This window comes from Myiozetetes cayanensis, unplaced genomic scaffold, assembly GCF_022539395.1.
Source record: "Myiozetetes cayanensis isolate MyiCay16 unplaced genomic scaffold, myiCay2020 scf10, whole genome shotgun sequence".
Lineage (NCBI taxonomy): Eukaryota > Metazoa > Chordata > Aves > Passeriformes > Tyrannidae > Myiozetetes > Myiozetetes cayanensis.
The window spans coordinates 17,422,645-17,444,362 of NW_026086605.1; the positions used below are offsets into that span (position 1 = coordinate 17,422,645).

The window sequence follows — 21,718 nt, forward strand, 5'->3', positions numbered from 1 at the left end:
AAAGAAAAGTCTCACAGACCTGGTTAAAATTACTATAGCCTTACAAAGCAATATGACTACGTGTTTATGTAAGCTCTGTCTGTTGGCATTTATATTTGTTATGGAAAGAGACTTTCAAAGACTATTTACTGATATTCAAAAGAAGTCAATGTACAGGGCCTGCAGTTTAAATGAAGGAAAAAGTTATAATATTTCTGCTAGAAGTAATCTTCACTTTAAAAAAAAAAAAAGAAGTGTATTCAAGAACTTGTTTTTACTTATACCTTGGAAAGTGTAAGTTTTCCCAGCATTTGTAACACCATATGTAAAAACAAGACGATTATATCCATCTAAGAAATCTTGCACTGGTTCCTTCATGGTACCTTCAAAGAATTCTTCTTGAGTTGTTTCAGGTCCAAACACCTGAGTATTACCAAGAAATATTCATACTTTCTTTAAGCAATCATTAGAGACTTTTAAAGGTTCTTTTAAATTCTTTTTGTTCACAATCTTAAAGACTACAAAGTAAAACAAAAAATATAGTTGGTTTGGTATTAAATAATATAAGTTAAACAACGTGCTCCAGGAATAAATTAAAAACTTTTAAAGACAACTCATTTACTCGTGAAAAAGTGAATTTCTGTATCATCTGTCCAGCAGCTTTTTCACTTAGTCGATTCAAATAGTGGTGAGGGGGCTTCAGTATGATGTTTGTTGAGTCTTCAAGTGAAACACAGTCCTATTAAAAGGAAACACAAGCAATGCAGGCATGAAGAAAATATAAAGAGACCATTTACAGGAAAAAAAAAAAAAACCACACACACAAAATCTCCCACAAAACAAATTTAAGGTATTAAGGTATTTTTAAAGGTATTTAAGGTATTTTTAAACTAAGTAAATGTCCCACCTGTGTTCCATTTTCTCTTTCCAGTGGTGTAAATGGCCTAATACGCAGGCAAACTTGTATGTGTCCCTTGGAGTCCAAAGTGCTCCCCTTAAAAAAAAAAATTAGGAAAGTTGGACTTTTTTTTCTTTATTTGACAACTAGTATGTTAAGGTAGCTCTATTTAATCAGGTTGTTTTGAACAGACTTACTTGATAACATGGGAATCAAATTAATTCACTACATCGTTTTTTACAAGTGCTTAGGTCCCTGCAGAAGTTGGTTGTGATGAGTTAATCTTGTAGCACATAAATATACACACCACATTCAGTCCAACTAGAGATAAAGAATGACACCCACAAAACATTCTATGAACTGACAATTAGCCTCATTCACAGAAAACTGGTGTGCCCAATAGTGCATCAGTGCAGTGCCAGACAACTTTGTCTAATTCTATGTATCTCTTCCAAATTTAAACATACAAAAGAAGCTTTCCATCTTCTCTGTAAAATTCTGACTATTCTTACTGATGAAAGGACTAAGCTTATGTTGTAAAAAATAAATGTCAAAGCAATCTAAACATTTAAGCTTTCTTACCTGACTTGTGTCCGAGCTTGAAGAAACCAAAGAAAATTCAGAGGAGAGATCTGTTTTAAGATCTTCCACACTGACTGGTCCTGATCTTGGAGATAGCTCAATGCTAGAAATATAGGATGGTCTGTAAAGTTTGTCATTATCCAAAGTTGGATCCATTCTGCAAGATAAAATAAAACTATGTTATGCTCCCTGATCATATAACATAGAGCTTCTGATGTCCCTTAGAAGACAATTTCAAACTGTTAATTGCAATTTCTTTAAGGAGAAAGCTTGCCTCATCCTAGTCATAATTTACATAGCAAGTTTCTGGAGCTGGGGAGCAGGTCTGCAGAGGGCTTTGCATCATGATGAATCAAGAAGAGCCGTTCTTGTTTAAACAGACAGCAGCTGTTTACCACGGAAAAGCCTTACATATACGCCACAAACTTGTTTAATAACCATGTCTGACAAGGAAGATATAACCTAAAAACTAATCATGTTTTTCCACATCAACTTCATCATCCCACTGTAGTGTCCATTTAGAATGTCGTGGTTACCTCTGCAGGACCTCATAAACACTTGATGCTATAAAGGTAACACAATGTAACATAATACAGAGTTCAGAAACATTCCAAAGAGTAATAGACAGTTTCAGCTATTAAAGGGGCACTAGAAAACCTCATGCCAGAGTACAAATTAACGTATTGCTTTCTACTTATTTTACAGATCAGCAGATTAGTTTATTAATCCATAATTTAATTATTTTTGGGCATTTCTGAATCTGAGCAGTAAAAATTTGCTATAGAAAATATAAGTTAATTGATTTAGTGTTGATAGTAGATAGGTAACTTTCAATATAACCTTTAAAGAGTACATTTTATTTTAAAATAGTAGTATATTTTTTCTGCACTTTACTCTCCTATTCTTTTTTTCCTGTGATATTACAGGTGTGACATGGCAGGCTTTGTTACAGATTCAGTTTAAAATAACTCACTGGGCAATTACTAATAGACTGTGGCAGCAAGGAATCCAACAAATAGACACCTACCACATGACCTCCTGCATTTTGAAGCTTTGCACACAACAAGTCAATGGTCTCCCAGCACTACATTCCCATGCCTAGGTTACAGCAGAGCATATAAATTGTTTCTCTAAATACTAATGGAGAACATGCAGTGTTCATTAAAACAATGGATAGAGCAGGGCTGGTTCAAAATCCTTTTGTTCAAAAAGAATATTTGTTGCCTACTTGTTAAGCAATCCTATCTTCATTTTCCCTAGTAAAAAAACCTGAGAGACCTCTGCACTTCAGTGTCAAAATACTTAACAGCTCCATCTTTCTATATAGGCTGAAAAAGGCAGACAGAGACCTCTAAGCAGCTAAACAAGTGTCACCTAGCTTCAAATTAGGTAAAAATATACATAAACTAAGCATTAATGTTTGCTTTGTTTCTTCTAATCTACATTTTTAATTTTTGTCAGGCAACTGTATGAAAACCAGGAAAAACTTGGCCCAAAATATCATCATGGCTTGAACAAAGACTGACCTGTGAATAAGCTGCAGCTGGAAAGAAACGTACCTGTGCTATCACGATTTGAAGTCTTATTCATCAGCTACACAAAGCCACACTGCAAAACTCTTATCAACTCTTTACCAAAAATATATTTGTTAGATAGCTGACATTTTAATTGCTTTAAATATAAGCTTTAAGTGTGATTTGTCAAGATTATGCTCTCATTCTGTATCTTTTTACGTAAGAGGCAAAAAGTAAACATTAACCTGTGTATACAAAGCTGGAACTAGAAGTGTTTACATAGCCCAGCACTCAGGGCAGTGAGGTTCAACCCCTGCCAGAATACAAAGCCCAAGGTGCAGACTATATATCCGCCTCCACGTGGTGTCACACAGCACTGCACTTGTTTCATATATTCTGGTGTAAACAACTACATGGCCTGGCTGCAGCCACTAAGAAGTACGTGTATACTGCGTTATTCTACCTCTACTAACCGCGGCAATAGAGCTGCAGTCACCATTAAAGAAGGGGATCCCCAGTGGCACACACAGCAAAGCGTGGTCACAGCACTCACACGCTGCCTACAGCACTGCCGGGCGGCACAAGGCAAGACAGAGAAAGCTCCAGACCACACCGGAGCCTACATAAAACCTAAAGCATCAGCCCTTACACTTGACAGAAAAAACACTTGAGAGAAGGACACTCTCCTCTCCGCAGACACAGCCTCTCACTTCCAGGCTCCAAAGGCTTCGCCCGTTCCTACGGGACACAACCGCCAGGGCTGTCCCGGCACGGCACGGCACGGCCCGGCCCGGGCGTTACCCACGCACTGCCCGGCCACCGAAAACTGCCCGGCCACCGAAAACTGCCCGGGCACCGAAAACTGCCCGGGCACCGCCTTCCCCCTGCGAGCGAAAGCCCCTCGCCCCGCAGGGGCTGCCCCGCCCGCCCATTCCCTTTCCTTTGCCGCTGCCGCCCCCACTCACCCGCCTCTCCTCTCCTCCGCTCTCCGCGCCGGCCGCGGCTTCTTTTCGAATCCGACCAATGGCAGCGCTCGGGGCCGCGCAGCCTCCTGGGAGTGCGGGGGCGCAAGGCCCGACGGGAGGTGTAGTCCCGGAGGGGCGGGGCTGCAGTGCCCTGGTTCGCCCTCCGGCAGGGTCGGTACGCTCCGAGAGGGCTGTGAGGGTTTCGGGGCTGCCGGGGCTCGGGCCTGCCGGGGCTCGGGCCCGGCCCCGGCGCCGCGGCGGCAATAGTAGCAGCAGCAGCAGCAGCAGCAGCAGGATCATCTCGGCTGCCGCAGGAAGGCGCCCTGGCTCCGCCGGGCCTGCCCTCACCTGCCTGCAGCGGCCGGACCTCGCCTCCCTCAGGCGCTGCAGAAGGACCTGTGTAAGTTCAAACCTGTCAGCACTCGGAGTGGTTACACCGGTGCTGTTTCCAGGGGCGTTCTGCGGTCTGGTTATAAGCGGGATAACTGCAGTGGTGAGACGGAAGAAGCTGCAGATGCTGTGTATCAGGGCAGGGATCAGCTGAGTTGGGAAACACCGCCTGTAAATCCAGGATGTGCTTATGCCTATGTGGCAGGATAGACCTACCCTCATAAGACCTAAAATCCGATCAAGCTATCGTGCAAGATCGACTGGTGGAGCCAGGGTGTTGTCTTGGTCTTAATTATGCTAAAACCATCCTGGTTCACCAGATTTCGAATACACACTTTGCTTTTAGAAGTCTGATTTAACAGATAAGCTGATAGCTGGCCTGTAAATGTGTGACTAGCAGTCAGTCACTTTATACTATAAGAGTCCAGTCCCCTCTCATGCAGTCAGGTTATTCTGACATAACCCTTCGTGGGGTGGGTGTGGAGATTCCTCCCTTGGCTGGGAATGCCCTCCAAGGATACTCCTGGAGGTAGAGAGAAAGCGATCTTCCCAGGAGTGTTTGTATGGGTGAGTTATATCAGTTATATCAGTTCTCTACTTAATAATTATTTCTTTTTGCTAAGTTTAATATAATTGTTTCAATAATTGCTTTGTCACAGTGCACTATTCTACTTTATACTATATTACACTCTACTAGTTGATTTATAGTGTTTATATTGTGTAGTAAATAATTCTGATAAAGATTTTTCATCTGCTTTTTAATAACTTTGTCTAAGCCTTCCATTCCCACCAGCGACAGCCTTACCCCATGTTCCATCTTAATCAACAATGAGAGAAATCCTTCACTTTTATTTTCAAACAATGTCATAACACAAATCAGATCGTTGTTTTCTAGAATGTCAGGGCATGGGAATGTACAGGATTTGGTAACAAAAGTCACCATGAGTTTCCCTCAGAATCAGACAGAAATTCTTTGAACTTTAATAAGGAATATCTGCCTGTTTTTAATTGAAATAAAAGGACAAGAAACTTGAAAGTAGTTAGTATCTGCCAAAACCAAACATTTGTTTTTCATTTGAAGAAACGAATACCAGCAACACCAAGCAATTCTGTAAAGGAATAATTCTACACAGATCCTGTATCCACTGCTTTGATGATGTTGTCTTTAGGATTAAATGTTATCTTTCTTTAAAAAGAGGTTATGTCATATCAGTAAAATATGTATACTTGATTTCAGTTCGAATGTAGGCCGTGTTGCAAGAGTTGGTCTGTTTTAACAGCAGAAAATGATGCAATGTTAAATTTGAAATAGTTTGCTACCAAAACTGAAAAGTTCTTCAAGTCATTCTTTAAAACTTAGGCTCACTTTTTAAAAAGTATCTTGGTTTTCTATCCTAAACAGCATTAAAACTACTGAACTTGCCTAATACCAAATCAACTTTTTCATACCAGGAGGAGACTGAGAATGACTCTGTAAGAAAGGGAAAAATTAGCTCCTGGAATCAAACCTGACAGCTGTTCTCTTCTACTTGTTGGAAAGGAAAATTGAAGATCTTGGAATATTTTGCAAGGTATAGTCCTAAAAAGATTGGGTTCTATGTCCTGCAGAAAATTATTCTTGCTAAGCTGGGGCATAATAATAATAAAGCTCATGGTACTGGCAATATTTTCATTGAGTTTGAATATTAGATTTCTAAAACCATTTATATAATACTGCACATTTTTAAATTTTAAATTGAACTTGTATCTCAAAGGACTACCATCAGCATACTGAAAGAGCAAACTAAACCACAATCTAACATGTTCCTAGCCTCACACAAACCATGATAAACAAAACATTAGGTCAGCATAACCAATCCAACTTTCTTTGGAATGGGAGATGAAGCAACTTCATCTATGTACGTAAGCTTTATGACTTTCCACTAATATATTCTTCTTAAAGCGTTTTGTGCAAGGACAGCCAGTTGCAAAAAATATATCTGCTGCCAAAACAGCATTCAGAAACTCATTCACCCCTGAAATTTGATTATGTTTCTTTTTAAATTCTCTATAACTTGTGTAGCAAGTTGCCACTCCCAGGCGGAAAAGATTTCTATAAATGACTGTTACCATTACCCTTGGAAACTTGTATGCCTTTTATTTGGATGGGATTCAAAAGTTGTGGATAGTCTACTCATCCGAGTATGCCCTATGAGACAGCATTTCTCAACTTGCTTTTACATCGCTGTCAGAAGTAATCAGAGACATGATCAACACTGCCCAGCATCCTTCAGCACATCTGAGCAGCAGCCAAACCAGAACTGGCTTCAGTTCCTTTGTACTCAACTCACCTTCCCCAGGGAATTAACAAAGTATTTCAGTTTTCTCTCATCAGTCATGGTTCTGCTGTGGTTCCCCGTGCCCTGACAGCACTGCCTTCCCATCCTGGATGCAGGCCAAGTCCTTCTGCAGGGTTCGTTTGGGGCCAACTGGCAAGAGCACTGCTGTTCGTTGTCACAGAGATGTCTTGGAGAAAAATGGTGCATTATGTAATCCTCCTGGTAATCTGCCATGCCAGTCCTTTTTAATCCCTATCTTTCAGGGCAGTTTGTGTTATTTATCCTTCTTATTTCCACAGCCTGGTGGGTGCATTTCCTTTAATTTTATCCTGTATCCTCACTGCCCCACTGCCATCAGTTACCTTCAGGGTGATACTATTTCTAATGCACACACAGCTGATCTTATGAATTCATGACTTCACAGACGGTTCATTTGCTTATTTTTCTTTATCAAGGTAGTTATGCTTTCTTTTATCATCTCTTTTAAGCAATGAGCTGCTTCTTGAGTCTCATGGGTGCTCCCTGGCATGGCAGGCATTGGCCCAGGGACAGGTAGTGGCTTTGGGGCAGGGATGTCTCAATGGTGCTGGACAGAGAAGAGGTTTTCACATAGTCTGGATCTTGCATTAGAGTTTTCCTATGGATTTCAAGTCTTTATATCCTTTGGTCATCAAATGGATAGTATTGTTGATACAGAAGATGCAGTCCAGAAACGCTGGCTACTTCAGGAAATGTTTTTCATGTATGCTGCTTATATTTCATGAAGGTATTTGAACTGTGCATCCAAATTTTGCTTGGTTCTCTGAAATGCCCTCTCTTTTTTTCTTCTTTCTTTTTTTATTTCTAAAGCTGTGCCTAAGTTCTGCAAATGTTTGCATAATGTCTTTTTAGCTCCAGCTCTGAGACTAGGCCTGTTGCCATTCTTTGCTATGCGCGACAGTGTAAGCTCCAGGTTAAGGGCTGGAGATGCATTCCAAATCTTATTAGTAAAACTTTATTTCTCTCCATGTGTTACTGATTCTTTCTCAATCATCCACAGAGCTGTGTAAATACCAGCATGGGTAACCACAATTTAAAGGTAAAATCTCGGGGTTGAGTTTCCTTAAAATGAAGCATATGTTTGAGTTTTATTTCAGTTGAGGTTTCAGAAGTTTAATTTTGTTCCAAGCTGCTTATGAAAATTCTTCATGGTGTAAGAAATTCGAGCTTTAATCCTTAGGATTACTTTTTAAGAATATTGTTTCTTTTTTTTTTTTTTTTAGTGTTATTTGAAATACAGGTTCTAAATAGCTGTCTTATGGTCTCAGAGCCCTCAGAACATTCCCTGAAAAGTTTACCAAATACATTCTTACAAGTTACATTCTCAGTTGTTGCTCTGCCATCTTACTAAAAACTTAACAAGATAAGTAAATTGGAACATGAAGTCAGTACATATGTAGAGTAATGCAATTTTGAAATAGGGAAACTGGCCAAGATACCAAGATATATCTAAATACATATCAGATATATAACTGATAGCTGAAGAAACTGAAAGATTTCCACTAAAGGAGGCTGTGTGTGTACATATGTATATAAGTTCTGTTTAGAAGCCAAAAGACTGGACACTTCATTGTCTCAAAAATATATATATCTTCAAAAAGATGTGGATCAAGAGCAAGAAGCTTACTGCTCAAATTACATGGGCTAAATCCAAGGAGCAGACAGTGTAGCCATTACAGTATTTCAGTGTAGTATTTCTCATCTTTCTGACTCGGACACCCAAGAGAGAGCTTCTTTTATTCTTGTCAAGTGTCAACCGGCTGTCTTGACCTCAGAAACCAGTGCTGTTCTCTGACATTATGTACCCTTCCTTGGAATGTCCTCATGGCTTTGGGCACTCAGGGCTTCTGCTTTAACTCATGTGAAGATGTGATTGGAGTGATAAAGTCACACCACTGACCTTCAGATGTTTTAACTTGAGCTTCCTGTGCAGCCAGTGGGGAGAAATGCTCAGAATGGATTCAGGCCTAAGTTAAACTCTTATTCTGGAAGTGCACTTGTGTTGCATGGCACCGCTAAGCAATAGAAGTGTAATCCAAATTACCCTCTGGAGGAACCTTGCTTTCTTCATTAGCCTCTTAGTTTAGATATCAGAATTAATGTCTAGTTTTCGGTAACATAGTTATCCTACAGTACGATAAAAGGACAAGGAATGAGCATTTAGAAAACAAATTTCTTAACCAGTGACTTATCTTTAAAGGACTTGAAAATAAGGGTTCTTTGACAATAGCAAATGGCTCAGGGCATTCCTGTTTTGTTGTGAGCTCATCTTTTTCTTTTTTTTTTTTTTAAAGCTTATATTTTACTATATTGCAGGCTGAGCATTGCCCAGCCTGTAGAAAAAACAGAAGGCAGAGAGTTTGATGCAAGCTAGACATCTGCCCTGAGTAGAACAAAATCATACTCCTGAAAAAAAGAGTCTGTATTTGTGCCATGCAATGGGACAACAGTGCTCTCTGCAGTCCTTGAAGAGAAGTCTTGTTCATCCATAGGGGACCAGCAGACGAAAGATGAGGAAAACTCTTGAAGTCTCGGTTGCTTCTCAGAGGGTGGACTAATGAGCAGCTGATTTTTTTTAACACATTTTTATGCCATTATTTTCAACCAAATCGGCAAGTAGATTTCTGTGGCCAGGTAGATGCTGGAACAGCAGAAGAGCAGGCAGAAGTGCTGCTAGGACAGGAGGGCAGGGCTGCTTCTCTTGTGTTAGGCAGTCTTAGATTGACTAAATTGTGTGTGAAGTTACATCTTTGGCAATTCTTCAGCAAGGACTCAAATATGCAGGTGGCTGCCTGGATTGCAGTCTTTGGGCATAACCAGACTTGCCAAGTTCGAGATTATTTCCAAATGCAGTTCAACATCTTGTTCTCAATTTGATGCTGCCCTGCCTCATGTTGTCACAACATGCTGGAGCCAAGAATAAGCAGAGTTAGGAAACAAGTCAGCCCTCCTTACTGAATCTTGGGTCACAGCTGAAATCTGAAGAAATTGGAAGATTCCCACTGAAATGAAGAGTTTTACCAAGTACTGGCTGATCTGACCCTTTGTAGTCAGAATGAACCCGATTTTGCCAAAAGATGTAAACAGCAACATTTCACTGTTACTGATTCAGTTTTGTGCATCTGAATTTTCCTTTCTTGTTGCAACAAATTACAGGATCTGACTGCAAATTCAGTCAGGTGCTTTTGTGTAGTGTTGGCAAGTACTGCCACACTTCATCATATATGTGGGTGCACTGAAAAATACACACACATTTATAAAGCACCATAAGATCTTTCTGAGTGAATGGCATTATAAAGAGAAGATAATTATTCCAACAATTAATCCAGATTTTCTATATAAAGCACATTTTGGCATTGTGAAAAGAACCAAAACATTAAACAATTTTGGGATAAGAGAGGAGTCCTTTTTATTTTTAAGTATAATATTAGTATAAAGTTAGAAATGAGTCATTCTCTAATTTCTGACTCGATGACTCATGCTCTTGGCAAACTAATTATCCAAGACAAGTGACTCAGAAATAGATGCTACTGGCTGTTGCTGTTACAACTAAACATGAGGCTTGATTTTGGGTATAACAAATGTAGCTATACCCTGCAAATTATGCCACAAGTGCTGCTTAAGGATGTATTACACATGTACATTTCTTTAATCTGATGTCTTGTTTTCAGTTTTAGGTGGATGGTGTAGCTTCTGGGTGTCTAAAGCAGATGTGTCCACCAAGAGTCTCAGCAGTGTACTTGGACCAGGAAAATCTAATGTGCTATGTATTTCTTTCCGTCCAGGAACGGTGGTTTATTAAAGCCTCATCATATGAGCATTCCTCTGAATAAACTTTTCACCTCAGAATTCTTAATAAATTGTTTGAATACTGTTGAGAACATTGATATGGGAATGATGGGAAGATTCATGCCATTTTTGCTTGGGATGGATATGATACCGTGTTGTTGCCTCTAACCCACTCTTTCTGTTTTGTGTCTTTGTCTTTCCCTGCCCTCCTCACTCCAGCTTGGCTCCACCTTTGTAAGGTACTATCACAATGCAGGTCTGATCTGATGAAACCACAACTAATGCCGGTGCCTGCCTATAAAGGGAAGAGAACACAGACTATAAACTTGGGATTTCTGGCCTCTTATTGGGTAAGTCTGTTACTCATCTTCCCCTTTCACCCCACTCAGTTGCCTTTGTTCTTCTTCTTCCTCTGTATCATAAACTCATATTGAAGTGCAGTGTCACTGGTTATTGGGAACCCAGTTTCATTTGGCTATACATACACTCTTCCCTAAAGAAGTCATGTTGCCTCCCTGTTGGGTGTTCATCACGCGATGAAAATATGAAACACAATCTTACTGTAATAGTTCTGAATGATTTTCAGCTGAAGCAATGAAGAAGAAAGTCTGGCATATTTTAGTGAGATGTTCATGTTTCTCAACTATGATTTTTAAATTGAGATACTACATTTATAGCAACATTAGAAATTAATCGTGTTCATTGCAGATACTATATAGCCTTATTCTTATAAAGTAGGCTATTTGCTAGTATAGTTGAAATTATTCCTGTACTGAGACCGGAGAATGTCTTAAGAAAGCTGTGTTGAGTGGTTTCTATTCTCATCATTTTGTTTAGTTGTAAATGTAACAGATGGAGCCCCTGGTGGTCTAGTGGTAAGGGCGCGGCGCTGTCACCGCCGAGGCCTGGGTTCGATTCCCAGTCAGGGCCACTCCCGGGCAGATGGAGCTCGTTAGCCCTTAAAAAAAGGCAACTCATCTATGTCCTAAGGACCTCGCTGCCACCGTCCAAGCTCGCTTGGCCCCGGCAGATGAACCTTAGGATTAAAGGGTGGGCTCAGTTCCGCGCACACTGTGTCTCACCTAAAAAATCCAATGCGCAGGCTGGAAGGTGTAAAGACCTTCCCCGGATCTTCGCTCGCGAAGACTGGCCACTAAATGTAACAGATGAAATAACTATTGACGTAGAGAGTAACACAAATCATGTCAAACAAGGACTTCAAACACTGTGGTTTGAGGTCAGTTACCTGTGTGCTTGGAACTTTGATCACACTGGTAATGGCCAGATGACACAACTTGTGTGGATGTACATGCAAAGATAAATAGGCAGCTGTTCACTGAATCTTACAAGCAGAACAGCAAAACATCAGTAAAGTGAAAATGTGTGTTTCTAATAGGCTCGAGGAACTTCAACAAAGGAGGATAATACTGATGAATTAATTTGCTGAAACTGCAAGCAAAGGGTTTTGTTTGTTTATTTGTTTTTAAATTTAAATGGATCCTGTTTTCAATAAGCAGCATGAAGGAGGAGTCTTTCCAGAGCCCTGCCATAAAAAATGGAAGACAGCTTGTTCTCTGTCTGATGAAATGTAAGTTCAGCTGCTAATCAGCCTACCTAAAGCACTGCTAGATTAATAGCCAGTTTTGCTGAAAGTACAGCTTCTGGGGAACTGAAGCTGTTTCTTAAATCTGTGAGTGAGAGAAGTGGGAATTTTGGTAAGAAAATTAAGGTAGACTTATGTTTGAAAATCATCAGAATTTCATATTTCCATTTCAGCACTGACCCTACTAGGCAAACGGGTTAAAAATCTGAGAATGACTCTGGAATTCTGCTGCTAAATTTTCCAGTTGAGGGGCATGAGTATTTCAATTTCTACTTTGGGTCAAACTGGTCCAAATACAGATTTCAGTTTGAAGGTGAGACCTGTCTGCAGGTCCTTCCTTTGTCAGTTCTCACTATTTTTTGTTTTATCATTGTTGCTTTTATTTCTTTGAATGAGAGGAAAGAGGAACAGTTATTTGCATTTTGTGAAGGGTCTGAAGATCTGTGGGTACAGAGCACTACGTAGTTCCAAAGTATTTAAAATCAGAGCTATGTTATGTCTACTTCCTTTTTCCTTATATCACTCTGTACTGTGACTGAAGTCAATCTACTTATAATCAAATCTAAACTTGGTTGGTGATTAGGGGTGGAGAGCTGTGGGATTTTTGTTTTAATCACAGACTTTTTAGTTCACTGAAATTAGGGTTCCAGCCTGATTTCTCTCTGCAGGAAAGATATGCTTTTTTTGCATGTTTTTTCTGAGGGTTTTTTTGGTTCATGTTTCACTGATCGTTTATCTTTGCTCTTCCTATGAAAGTAGTCATGATGTGTCAATCAATGGTGCTCTTTGCATTTGCCTCAAAATATAGGAATTAATCTCTAAAAATGACTTTGTTTATGTATGTGTTCTTTTGTTCTAGGAGGATCTGAGGTCTGAAAACTGACAATAATAAGGACGTGATAAATCAGACATCTTTTTTTGGTTTAGGTTTTTAGGTCACACATATCACTTTCAGCTTATATCAGATTGCAGTTGTGCCTGTGAATGGAGATTAATGTCATGTCATTTGCGGGTATTCTGTTATTTGCAGTCCATGACCACTGATGCCTTATAACTATTGCATCGGTATTTTTCTCATACCCTCCATAGCTTTATCTGACAGGGTAGCTGTACCTTTCTGATTTATGTGCTTGTTCTGCTTATTTTTTATCTTTTTGTTAGTTTGTTTTGTTTTAAATTTTTTTTTGTTTGTTGTTTTGTTTCCCCCTTTCCTTTTAAGAGGAATATCACCTTTGGTATATTAAGTAAATTTTATAAATGGAGAGAAAGCAAATCAGTTAGTGCTTACTACTTTTAGAGCAGTCAGGCAAAAAATATGAGGGATAGATGTCTTAGCTATATCAGTTCTGTTTTCAGTGAATATAAAAGGGTTTTCTAAACAAAAGAAAGTATCTGTCTCCTCTTATATAGGAGATACACAGTGGTTTTGTTTTCTCATTCTATGTGTGACATTGCTGGCACCAAAAGAAACTGTAGCTTCTTTATCTGACTTCCATGAGAAAATTAAGGATAAATACAACCAATTTGGTTAGCAGTGTTCATGAGGTCAAAGACTGATTTACCATTTTGGGTTGAAAAGAACAATAAATGTGTATAATTAGGACTTTCTATTTGAGTGCCAAAGTAATGTCCCAGGGTATTCCAGGGACAAGATAATACAAAATCTTTGCACTCCATGGCACTTGGCAAATATGTTTCTTAGACCCTTTCAGGTTAATAATTGTTTAAAAGAACTCGTTTTGAAAACCCATATAGTATCTTTGAGACTTAAATTCCCATTAGACCAAGTGTGTGTTTGTATTAGTTATGTTTTGTTACAAGAAAACAAATATTTTGGTGACGCTAAGATTCCTGCAATGAAATGCAAATTGCCTCCTATGCAGGAGAGACCCTGAAAGTTATTTTCTATTGCAGGGTTTTTTTCACCATGTATGTAATGAAAAGATGGAAGTCTGTGATTATAATTCTGGTATTCCTTTTTTGTGTGTACATAGTCTCTATTGATCTTGTGAAAACCTGAAAGCTAATTAGCATTAGAGTATTATTATCTGTGTTTTCAGCTTCATCTCACAAGGACACATTAAATGTTTTTTCAACCTAAACAGAAAGGTCACAAAGCACAGTCATAATCGTACTAAAGTTTTAACTCTGAATGAGTTGTGGTGTCTGGACTTAACCATGTGCTTGAATCCTCATTCAGACATACACTTCCCTGCTAGTGGAGAAATACTAAAGGTGTGGCGTGTTTCTGTTTAACTCTGATTCCCATTCCTGGACTATTTTAGAAGAAGGAAAATAAAACCTCTATGTCCTTTCAATACTCTAGTTGACACTGTGTTTCCTCCTGAGTTAGAGGAGTAAGCCAGCTCTGTCTGCAATGTGTCTAGCTAGTTCCAAGAGTTGCCTTTTTTTCCTCTTTCACGCACAGGCATAGGAAGTCAAGTTCTCTGTTGTTACCTATTTCATTGTAATTATATTTATGTGAATTTCATGTCAGCGTTTAAGCTCTGGGACTACAGACCAGTGCAAGTGAAAAATCTCTGTACAGCTGATTCCTGATGGTGGAACCAGTTTCTCCTCTTCAGATGTGGCAGTGCTGAATAAGGAAGAGAGAGTCTTTCGTACTTGTTAGCCATTCTGTCTTTCAAAGTGCTTGATTTAAAACTGTTGCTTCCCTCCTGATTGCATTGTGAAGGATCACATAAAAATACTGAGTTGAAAAGAAAGTGAAGACATTCAGGCAAGCAAAACTAGTATGTATAAATACATGAGGATAATTGTCTGTGGGGGAGCAGTCAGGAGCAAAGGCCATTGTTTTCTCTAACAAATGCTCTGCCACTTGTTGCAATAGTTTTTTTTATAATGATGAACAGTATTTCTCAATCAGTGCGTTGTGAAGTTGCATGTTTTCCAATTACATTTTGAATATTTAAGTTTGATAGTTAAAGATAAGCAGCAGTACACTGAGCCAAATACTTAGGTACAAGATAGATTTGATAGGGGCAAAAGAGAGTGTATTTGAAATGGGGTTTTTAGCTTTTTTTACATACCTAATAGTTTGAATCCATTAGCAGTTTGTTTGGGGTTTTTAAAGCTCTTTGCAGAATAGAAACTATGGCATGGGGGAAAAAAAGATTATTTGCCTCTAACAGCCACTTTATCTTCATAGGCTGGTACTCCTAAGAAATAATCAGGGACTAGATTTTAAATGTTACTAATTTGGTGAGTTTTATTTGAAATGTCTAGAAGCACTTGGGTTTTTTTGTTTTCTATAAAAGAAGAGCACCAACAGCTCTGCCACGGATCAGCTAAAGTTGTGGAGAGTAAGTGTAAATTAAAGTAATTGTGTAGTTGGACATCGAGATATTGGCAGGAAAGGCTTTAGAGGGAAAAGGTTATCACTGCTTTGTGACTGCTGCATGCTTTTTTTTCAGTTGGGATGAAAGACAGCAACCACAATCTCTAACCTCATCTCAGAACTGCCAGAGGATAACTGTAGAAACTACTTGGAACGCTGCAAAGTCTGGCCACAGGGATGGGCAGGATGGTAAGACCAGACTATGCCTCTGTACTCTTCTGACTATTGTTCCTTAGTCTTGGCTGTTGCTGTTAGATGTGTAAGTCATTTCTATTACATGGGCAGATAGTGATTGGACAAGGGGGAACAGTTTTAAACTATGAGAGGAGAAATGTAGATTAGATGTTGTTGGGAGTAAATTCTCTACTCAGAGGATGGTGAGGCACTGGAGCAGGTTGCCCAGAGAAGTTGCAGATGCCCTACTCCTGGGAGTGTTCACGGCCAGATTTGCTGGGGCCCTGGGTAACCTAATCTGATAGTGGCCTCCCTCTACGTGGCAGGGGTGTTGGAACTAGATGGTCTTTAAGGTCCCTTCCAACCCAAACCATTCTATGATTCTGTGTCCTAGTCCATTCAGCATTCCATGTAGCATTTAAACTGCCTTGGCTGGACACCAAGCTTGGCGCTTGGACCACGAGATCTACCTATGCTGCGTTTTTCATCATCAAAGGGAAAGAACGTGTCTCGTAAGGGCTGTTCAGACTGCCAGAGCAAAGTTCCTGCTTAGACAGAGTGTCTTTCTCTGTGTTTCTGTCCCTTGGTGAAAGTGAGGGGGCGATGAGCTTCAACTCCACAGGGTTTTTCTTCATAACATCAACAGGTCTTCTTTAAGTTTATGCCCTTCAGTTTGTGCCCTTCATTTCCTCTGTCATCTGCAATCAGTTTCCCCTCTCAGATGACTTACTATTTGAGGAAAGCAGAATTCTCATGTTAGCTAGCTGTTGTCATAGTAGGGCTTCCTGGCTTTCCTGTGATCACACCAGTAATACTAGAGGCCTTTGGGTCCCTTTTGTCATTGCATTTTCCAGATAAGAATTTTACACAGTTTTAGAGCTGTTTTGCCCCATTTGATTTACACATCTATGACTTGTCATTATATAGTTATGTTTGACTGCAATTTATGAGAAAAAAAGCTTTAAAAAACCATGTGTCTGCCAAAGGTACTGCATACACCAAAACAGTTTGGGTGTTTTTTCCCGGTTCTAAACAGAAGGAAGAAGTAACAGACTCCTGGACTTGGTGCTTTCCATTTGATATGTGTGATATGTGAATATACCTAAAACAAATCAACAGTATCTGATTTTTTGCAAGGAATGTTCTTAATAGTTTATATTAATTTATTATACTGTACTGTATTTGCTTTATTTTCAATTAGGAAAAGTTGAATAAAAACTAGTGTGATTGTCCTGCCTGGTAGAAACAGGATAAACATGGAAGTAATATGAATAGAATATAAACAGGAATGGCAGAGTGCCAGTAGCCCCTTGAATGTAAATCTGCAGGCAGCTGTACCACAAGTTTGTTTCATTGCACTCTTTGCATTGCATAATACAGTTTGTATGGTTTGAGAAGAAATGTACATGCATCTCATTACCACTGCTCTCCAAAATAGCCTGAAGCTTTATAGCCAGCTGGCTTTGAATTACAGTAACACCACTGGTGCTCTGTAAGATCTTTTTTTTTTTTTTGTTCTTGTGTAATGGAATTACATGTGGACTGCACTTGTTCGATGCTTATTTTAGCTTAGCCTTAGACCAAGACTATGGAAGCCCCATGGAATGAGGAAGGAGTAGCTAATCCTCATAAGTTCCTAAAAAATTTCAGGCCAAGTTACCTGATGATAACATACCTGAAAGGGTGAGGTAATTTCCTTGGTTTTTTTGTGTTTTTTAGGTGGGTTTTTTTTGGGGTGTTGGGTGTTTGTTTGTTTTTTTGGTTTGGGTTTTTTTTTGGTGGGTTTTTTTGTTTAGTTTTTTTGTTCCAATGATTTTGAAACTGTAAAGGCTAGACCACAGCACTTTTGATCCCATGGACAAGTATCTTAAGTGCAAAGTAGTCAGTAGTTTGTTGAAACTGACTCAGAGAGTTAGAGAATTGCAGCCTTGCCCTCTGGGTTTATAAACAAATAAAAAAAGGTGATAGAAAGCTGAGTGTCTGAAGCACAGGCAAGTATGAAATAATCCATGGAGTGTTTGCTGTGAAAATGTCTTAAATGCAGTGAGTCAGTACAGCAGACTTGTTCACTCAGTTCTGAGTCCATTTATGTCCTGGATTCTTCTGCATACAATGTGTTTGTAGTCCTTTCACCACCAGATTGCTGGTTTACAGTGAAATATATGGGGAAATATTTTAAAATAAACAAGTAGTTTCCACCTACTCGAGTTCAGAAAGACAGCAATACTAAGTAAACATTAATTTTGAAAGAACTGGAATCATCCTTAATGTTGTTTATCAGTATTGTACCTAGATTCTGTCTGGATTGCTGTCTTGCAAATTAGACTGAAAACTGGCAAACAGGGTTTGTTTAGAAAGTTGGAGTAAAAGAAAGAGAAAAAATTTACTTTATTTGTCCCATTATAAACTGAATTTGTAATACATGCCATAACTTCATGGACAGAGATGTTCCAACTAGTTCTTGATTTGCAGCAATTGAAATATATATAAAGTATATAGAAGGTAATATAAGTGGATGTAGAGTGTGGGCAGTAACTTACTGAACATGTATGTGTGGTATGAAGACAAGGGAGTGCGGTACCTCTTAAAACCAATACCTGCTTGCAGCCAGTTGTGCTGTCTCATAAATAATATCAGTGAAAACCCAGCAGACTCTGGCAGTTGAGCCAACTGCTCAGGACAGTTTATTGCTTCTTTTTGTTCTGTTTGGAGGATGTGACATTATTACTTCTGTCATATTTCTTCTGGATTATGTTTTCTATGATGTTCCAAATTTTCAAATACTAAGTATAATGTTAAAGCCTTCACATCACCAGCCTAGCCCTGTGCAGAAGAGCACGGGCTCTTCACATCACTACATCAGGAAGTGAGTTCATAAAATTGGGTGCTGTGGTCCTACCTGTGGCTCACAGCTGGTGCAAATTAGGCTGAACAGTTCATTTTCTCCAAGTTTCAGCTTTATTAATTCAAAAGACTCATGTCTTTTTCCCCCTGAATGCCAAGTGGATTACACTATAATTTGCCTGTGCCCAAAATAAGCAATTCTGTATACACCTAAGGACATGAGATTCTTTAATTTTAAATCCTTCCAGATAATACATTAAACAGACTCTAATCTTATTCCCTTTGTCTTGGTTTACAATGCAGAAGATTTGTGAAATCAAAACTGAAAAGTGTATGTAAGCCCCTTCTAAGAGCTCCTTCCAAAATTAAACAAGTGTAAACAAAAATAGTGTGAAAAAGACGGTATTTTACAATGCAGAAATCCATTCATGTGATATTCATAAGTACAAGAGGGAAATTGTTTTGATAAAGCAGCACCTTGGTTTGAAACAATCTTTCCACAATTGAAGGTTTGGAAAGTGTTTATATCCATTCCTGCTGGACAGTTTACGCGACAGGGAAACTTGCACTCTTACAAATTAATCTGTCCCTGTATATAAAGCCTGTCACTTGATTTGGACAGTCTTTATCATTTCACTGCTGTAATATTTTCTCTAGCATAATCTGAGGTGACATTTGTTGTTATATGCCATTGGTCTCTACTCCCCCTGAACTTGTCAGTGATTTGGATGATATCCTAACAGTATTTCCTGATCTACTTCTTCCATGCAGCACAGTCCAGTCCACTTCTATCTGGGGCCTAATTGTGCGATATTTACAGCAAAGTATTGGGGAAATATTTAATTAGAAATAAAAGATTGGAAAGAACCTCAAAAACATGTCCTCTCCTTGCTGCAAGTCTGGATCAACTCTGCCTAGACTGTTCCTCACAAATATTTAACTTTTCCTAAATACTCGTCAGCAGTGGACAGTTGAGTCTTCCAGTTAAGTCTAATGATTGTCTAACTTCATGCTAGGAAATGTCTGCCTCCAGTGTAAAGTGAATTTCCCTAACTGCACTTAGGAATTTTCTTGTTTCTCAGCAACTGTGATGTATTTCCTTTGCTGCTACCTGTTCCAGAAGTGAATGACCCTTCAAATCTTTCATTTCATAGACTAAAACTCGATGTTTTTATGTAATCCTTTGTTAGTTATTCCACAAGTGTTTTAGAAGCCTAAAACTGGGCACAATACTTGAAACAGGTACAGTATTCCATTGCAGAGTTAATGGAAGAACTGCTCTCCTACCACAAGGAAATTTCAGTGTGCAATTAAAGGTGCACTTCCTTTTTTTGGAGTAAGGTAAAGTTGCCACTCCTCAGCTGAGATACAGTAACTGCTCATGTGTCTGCTCCCAGCAATTGCAGGGAAAAACAGACTTCCAGGAATGGTCCCAGGTTCTGCATGTGGCTGGCTGTGTGTGCAGTCAGTTTCTGTGGAGGGACAGAGAAGGGGACAACTGTTAGCAGCTGAGGACAATGGCAGTGAGGATTCCCCATGCCCTGAGAGGTCTGACTTGATAAGTAAAGATCACAAAGCGTACCCAGCCAGCTGCCTAGCACTGCCATGAAGGTCTGTGCCATTCCAGGCAGCACCCTTCAGCTTTATAGTTTAAAAATAATTAGTTAAGTTAGGGAGTTCTCAGAGAATTTCACGGTTTTGGAAGCACTACAGCTCCTTCTAGCAGTAAATGTGTGTAGCCAGTCTTCCTTCCTACCCTCTTCAGTGCAATTACTTTAAGGCTGGCAATTACAGCAAGTGCTTATGCATTAGGGTATGAATAAAATTTTAAGAGTTTAAATCATCTTCAGAACATCAGTTACAGGGTTTTAGGAAGAAAATTTTCCTTTGTTCTCAAACACTCTTTCTTCAAGATTTTCCCAGCTTGGTGCGTATGTGTTTCTATTGCTTCCTTCCAGTTACCTAAACATAATGTTCTTGTTGCAGACAAGTAGAAAGAATGTCATGTAACCTCTCATGAAGCAATTTCTTCTGTAGGCAGTTATAATAGCTCTTCATTCTTGGTAGGTGTTCTACAGTGGAGGGCCCATGTCCCGTACTAATTCTAGGTGTGAGGAGGAGCCATTATGGGACCTATTTTTACTTAAAGGACAACTGTGCATGTAGTGACTGGCAGTTTGTATAAAGAAATGACCTTCACGTGCACTGAAAGATTCAATTAGTGTTTCTTTTCAAGTATACACATTGACACCAGAGTACAGCTCAGCCAGTTTCATTTTATCTCCACTTGATATTTGGTACATTTCATTCAGAAAATGTGTCTTTACACTTGGATGTCTCAGCGGTCAGCGAATAAATCACAGTCACAAGATTATCAGTGCTGCTCAGGGAAAACCAAGATACTAAAAAAAAAGCATGAGGTCAAACTCGTTCAAGGTCATACTAGTCCCTTTAAGCTGTTGACTGGCACGTGATAATGTAGACAAAAACTTGAACGTTGATGCCGAATAACTTTGTGTGAGGTACGAGGTGTGCCTAGGGAGTACGAGGAGTGCACGGAGGCCTCCGAGACACAGATACCTGAGTCACGAGTGTGCGTCAGGGCACGCCGAGGCGAAAATGACACCGCAGCCGGTCCCAGGGGACCGAGCAGGGTCGCGGGGCCAGCCCACCCCGCAGTTGTACCGGGGGCAGCTCGGGGGGCGGCCGTGCCCGCCCGCTCCCGCTGCCCGGCGCGCTCCCGCGGCTGCCGGCGGGGCCCGCAGGTGCGGGGCGCGGCGCCGGGAGCGCGCACGCTGCCCGGTGGGGGGGTCGCCGCGTCCCCGGCGAGGGCGGCGGCCGCCCCTCCGCAGCGCTGCGGGCAGGACGCGTGCGCCGTGCGCCGGGGGGGGCGGGCGCCGCATCCAGCGCGGGGCTGCGGGCACGGGCACCGGCATGAGCGGAGCCTCCGCCGCGCCCAGCCGGGGCTGAGCCGGCACACAAAGGGGACAGGCGGCCGCTATGGGCGAGCGGCTCCGCGCTAAGCCCTCCGCCCCGGCGGGGCCGCCGCCGCCCGCCGCCGCCTCCTGCTCGCTGCTCGGCGGGCTGCTGCAGAACGGCTTCCACCCCTCGGGGCCGCCGCTGAGCAACGGCGGCTGCGGGGAGGCGCCGCACCCGCTGCTGCTCCGCCCGGAGCTGCCGCCGCTCAGCCACGGCTCGCCGGCCAAGAAATGCAGGCTGCGCCGGAGGGTGGACTCGGGCCGGCGGCACAGGCCACGTAAGTGAT

General features: G+C 40.6%; 2 protein-coding genes across 9 annotated transcripts in view; one reads left to right on the plus strand and one right to left on the minus strand.

Moving 5' to 3' along the window:
* KIF20B (kinesin family member 20B) overlaps positions 1–4,216 on the minus strand; it is a 38,204-nt gene extending 33,988 nt beyond the window's left edge. For both annotated transcript variants that reach the window (XM_050334584.1, XM_050334578.1), the window contains exons 1-5: positions 3,939–4,216; positions 1,460–1,616; positions 887–973; positions 602–718; positions 264–402 (exon numbers count right to left, since the gene is read on the minus strand). In XM_050334584.1, the coding sequence (XP_050190541.1) occupies positions 264–402; positions 602–718; positions 887–973; positions 1,460–1,615 (499 nt within the window). In that variant the 5' untranslated portion in view covers position 1,616; positions 3,939–4,216. The remainder of the gene's footprint in view (positions 1–263; positions 403–601; positions 719–886; positions 974–1,459; positions 1,617–3,938) is intronic.
* The window catches only part of PANK1 (pantothenate kinase 1), a 42,281-nt gene continuing 24,775 nt past the window's right edge, over positions 4,213–21,718 (plus strand). The window contains exons 1-4 of one of the 7 annotated variants that reach the window (XM_050334632.1): positions 4,213–4,338; positions 5,781–5,899; positions 10,694–10,824; positions 15,512–15,624. In XM_050334632.1, the coding sequence (XP_050190589.1) occupies positions 15,613–15,624 (12 nt within the window). In that variant the 5' untranslated portion in view covers positions 4,213–4,338; positions 5,781–5,899; positions 10,694–10,824; positions 15,512–15,612. Of the gene's footprint in view, positions 4,339–5,780; positions 5,900–10,277; positions 10,825–11,759; positions 12,063–15,511; positions 15,625–21,438; positions 21,710–21,718 lie in introns of those variants that run through there. The other 6 variants (XM_050334611.1, XM_050334616.1, XM_050334598.1 and 3 more) reach the window with 6 other exon arrangements.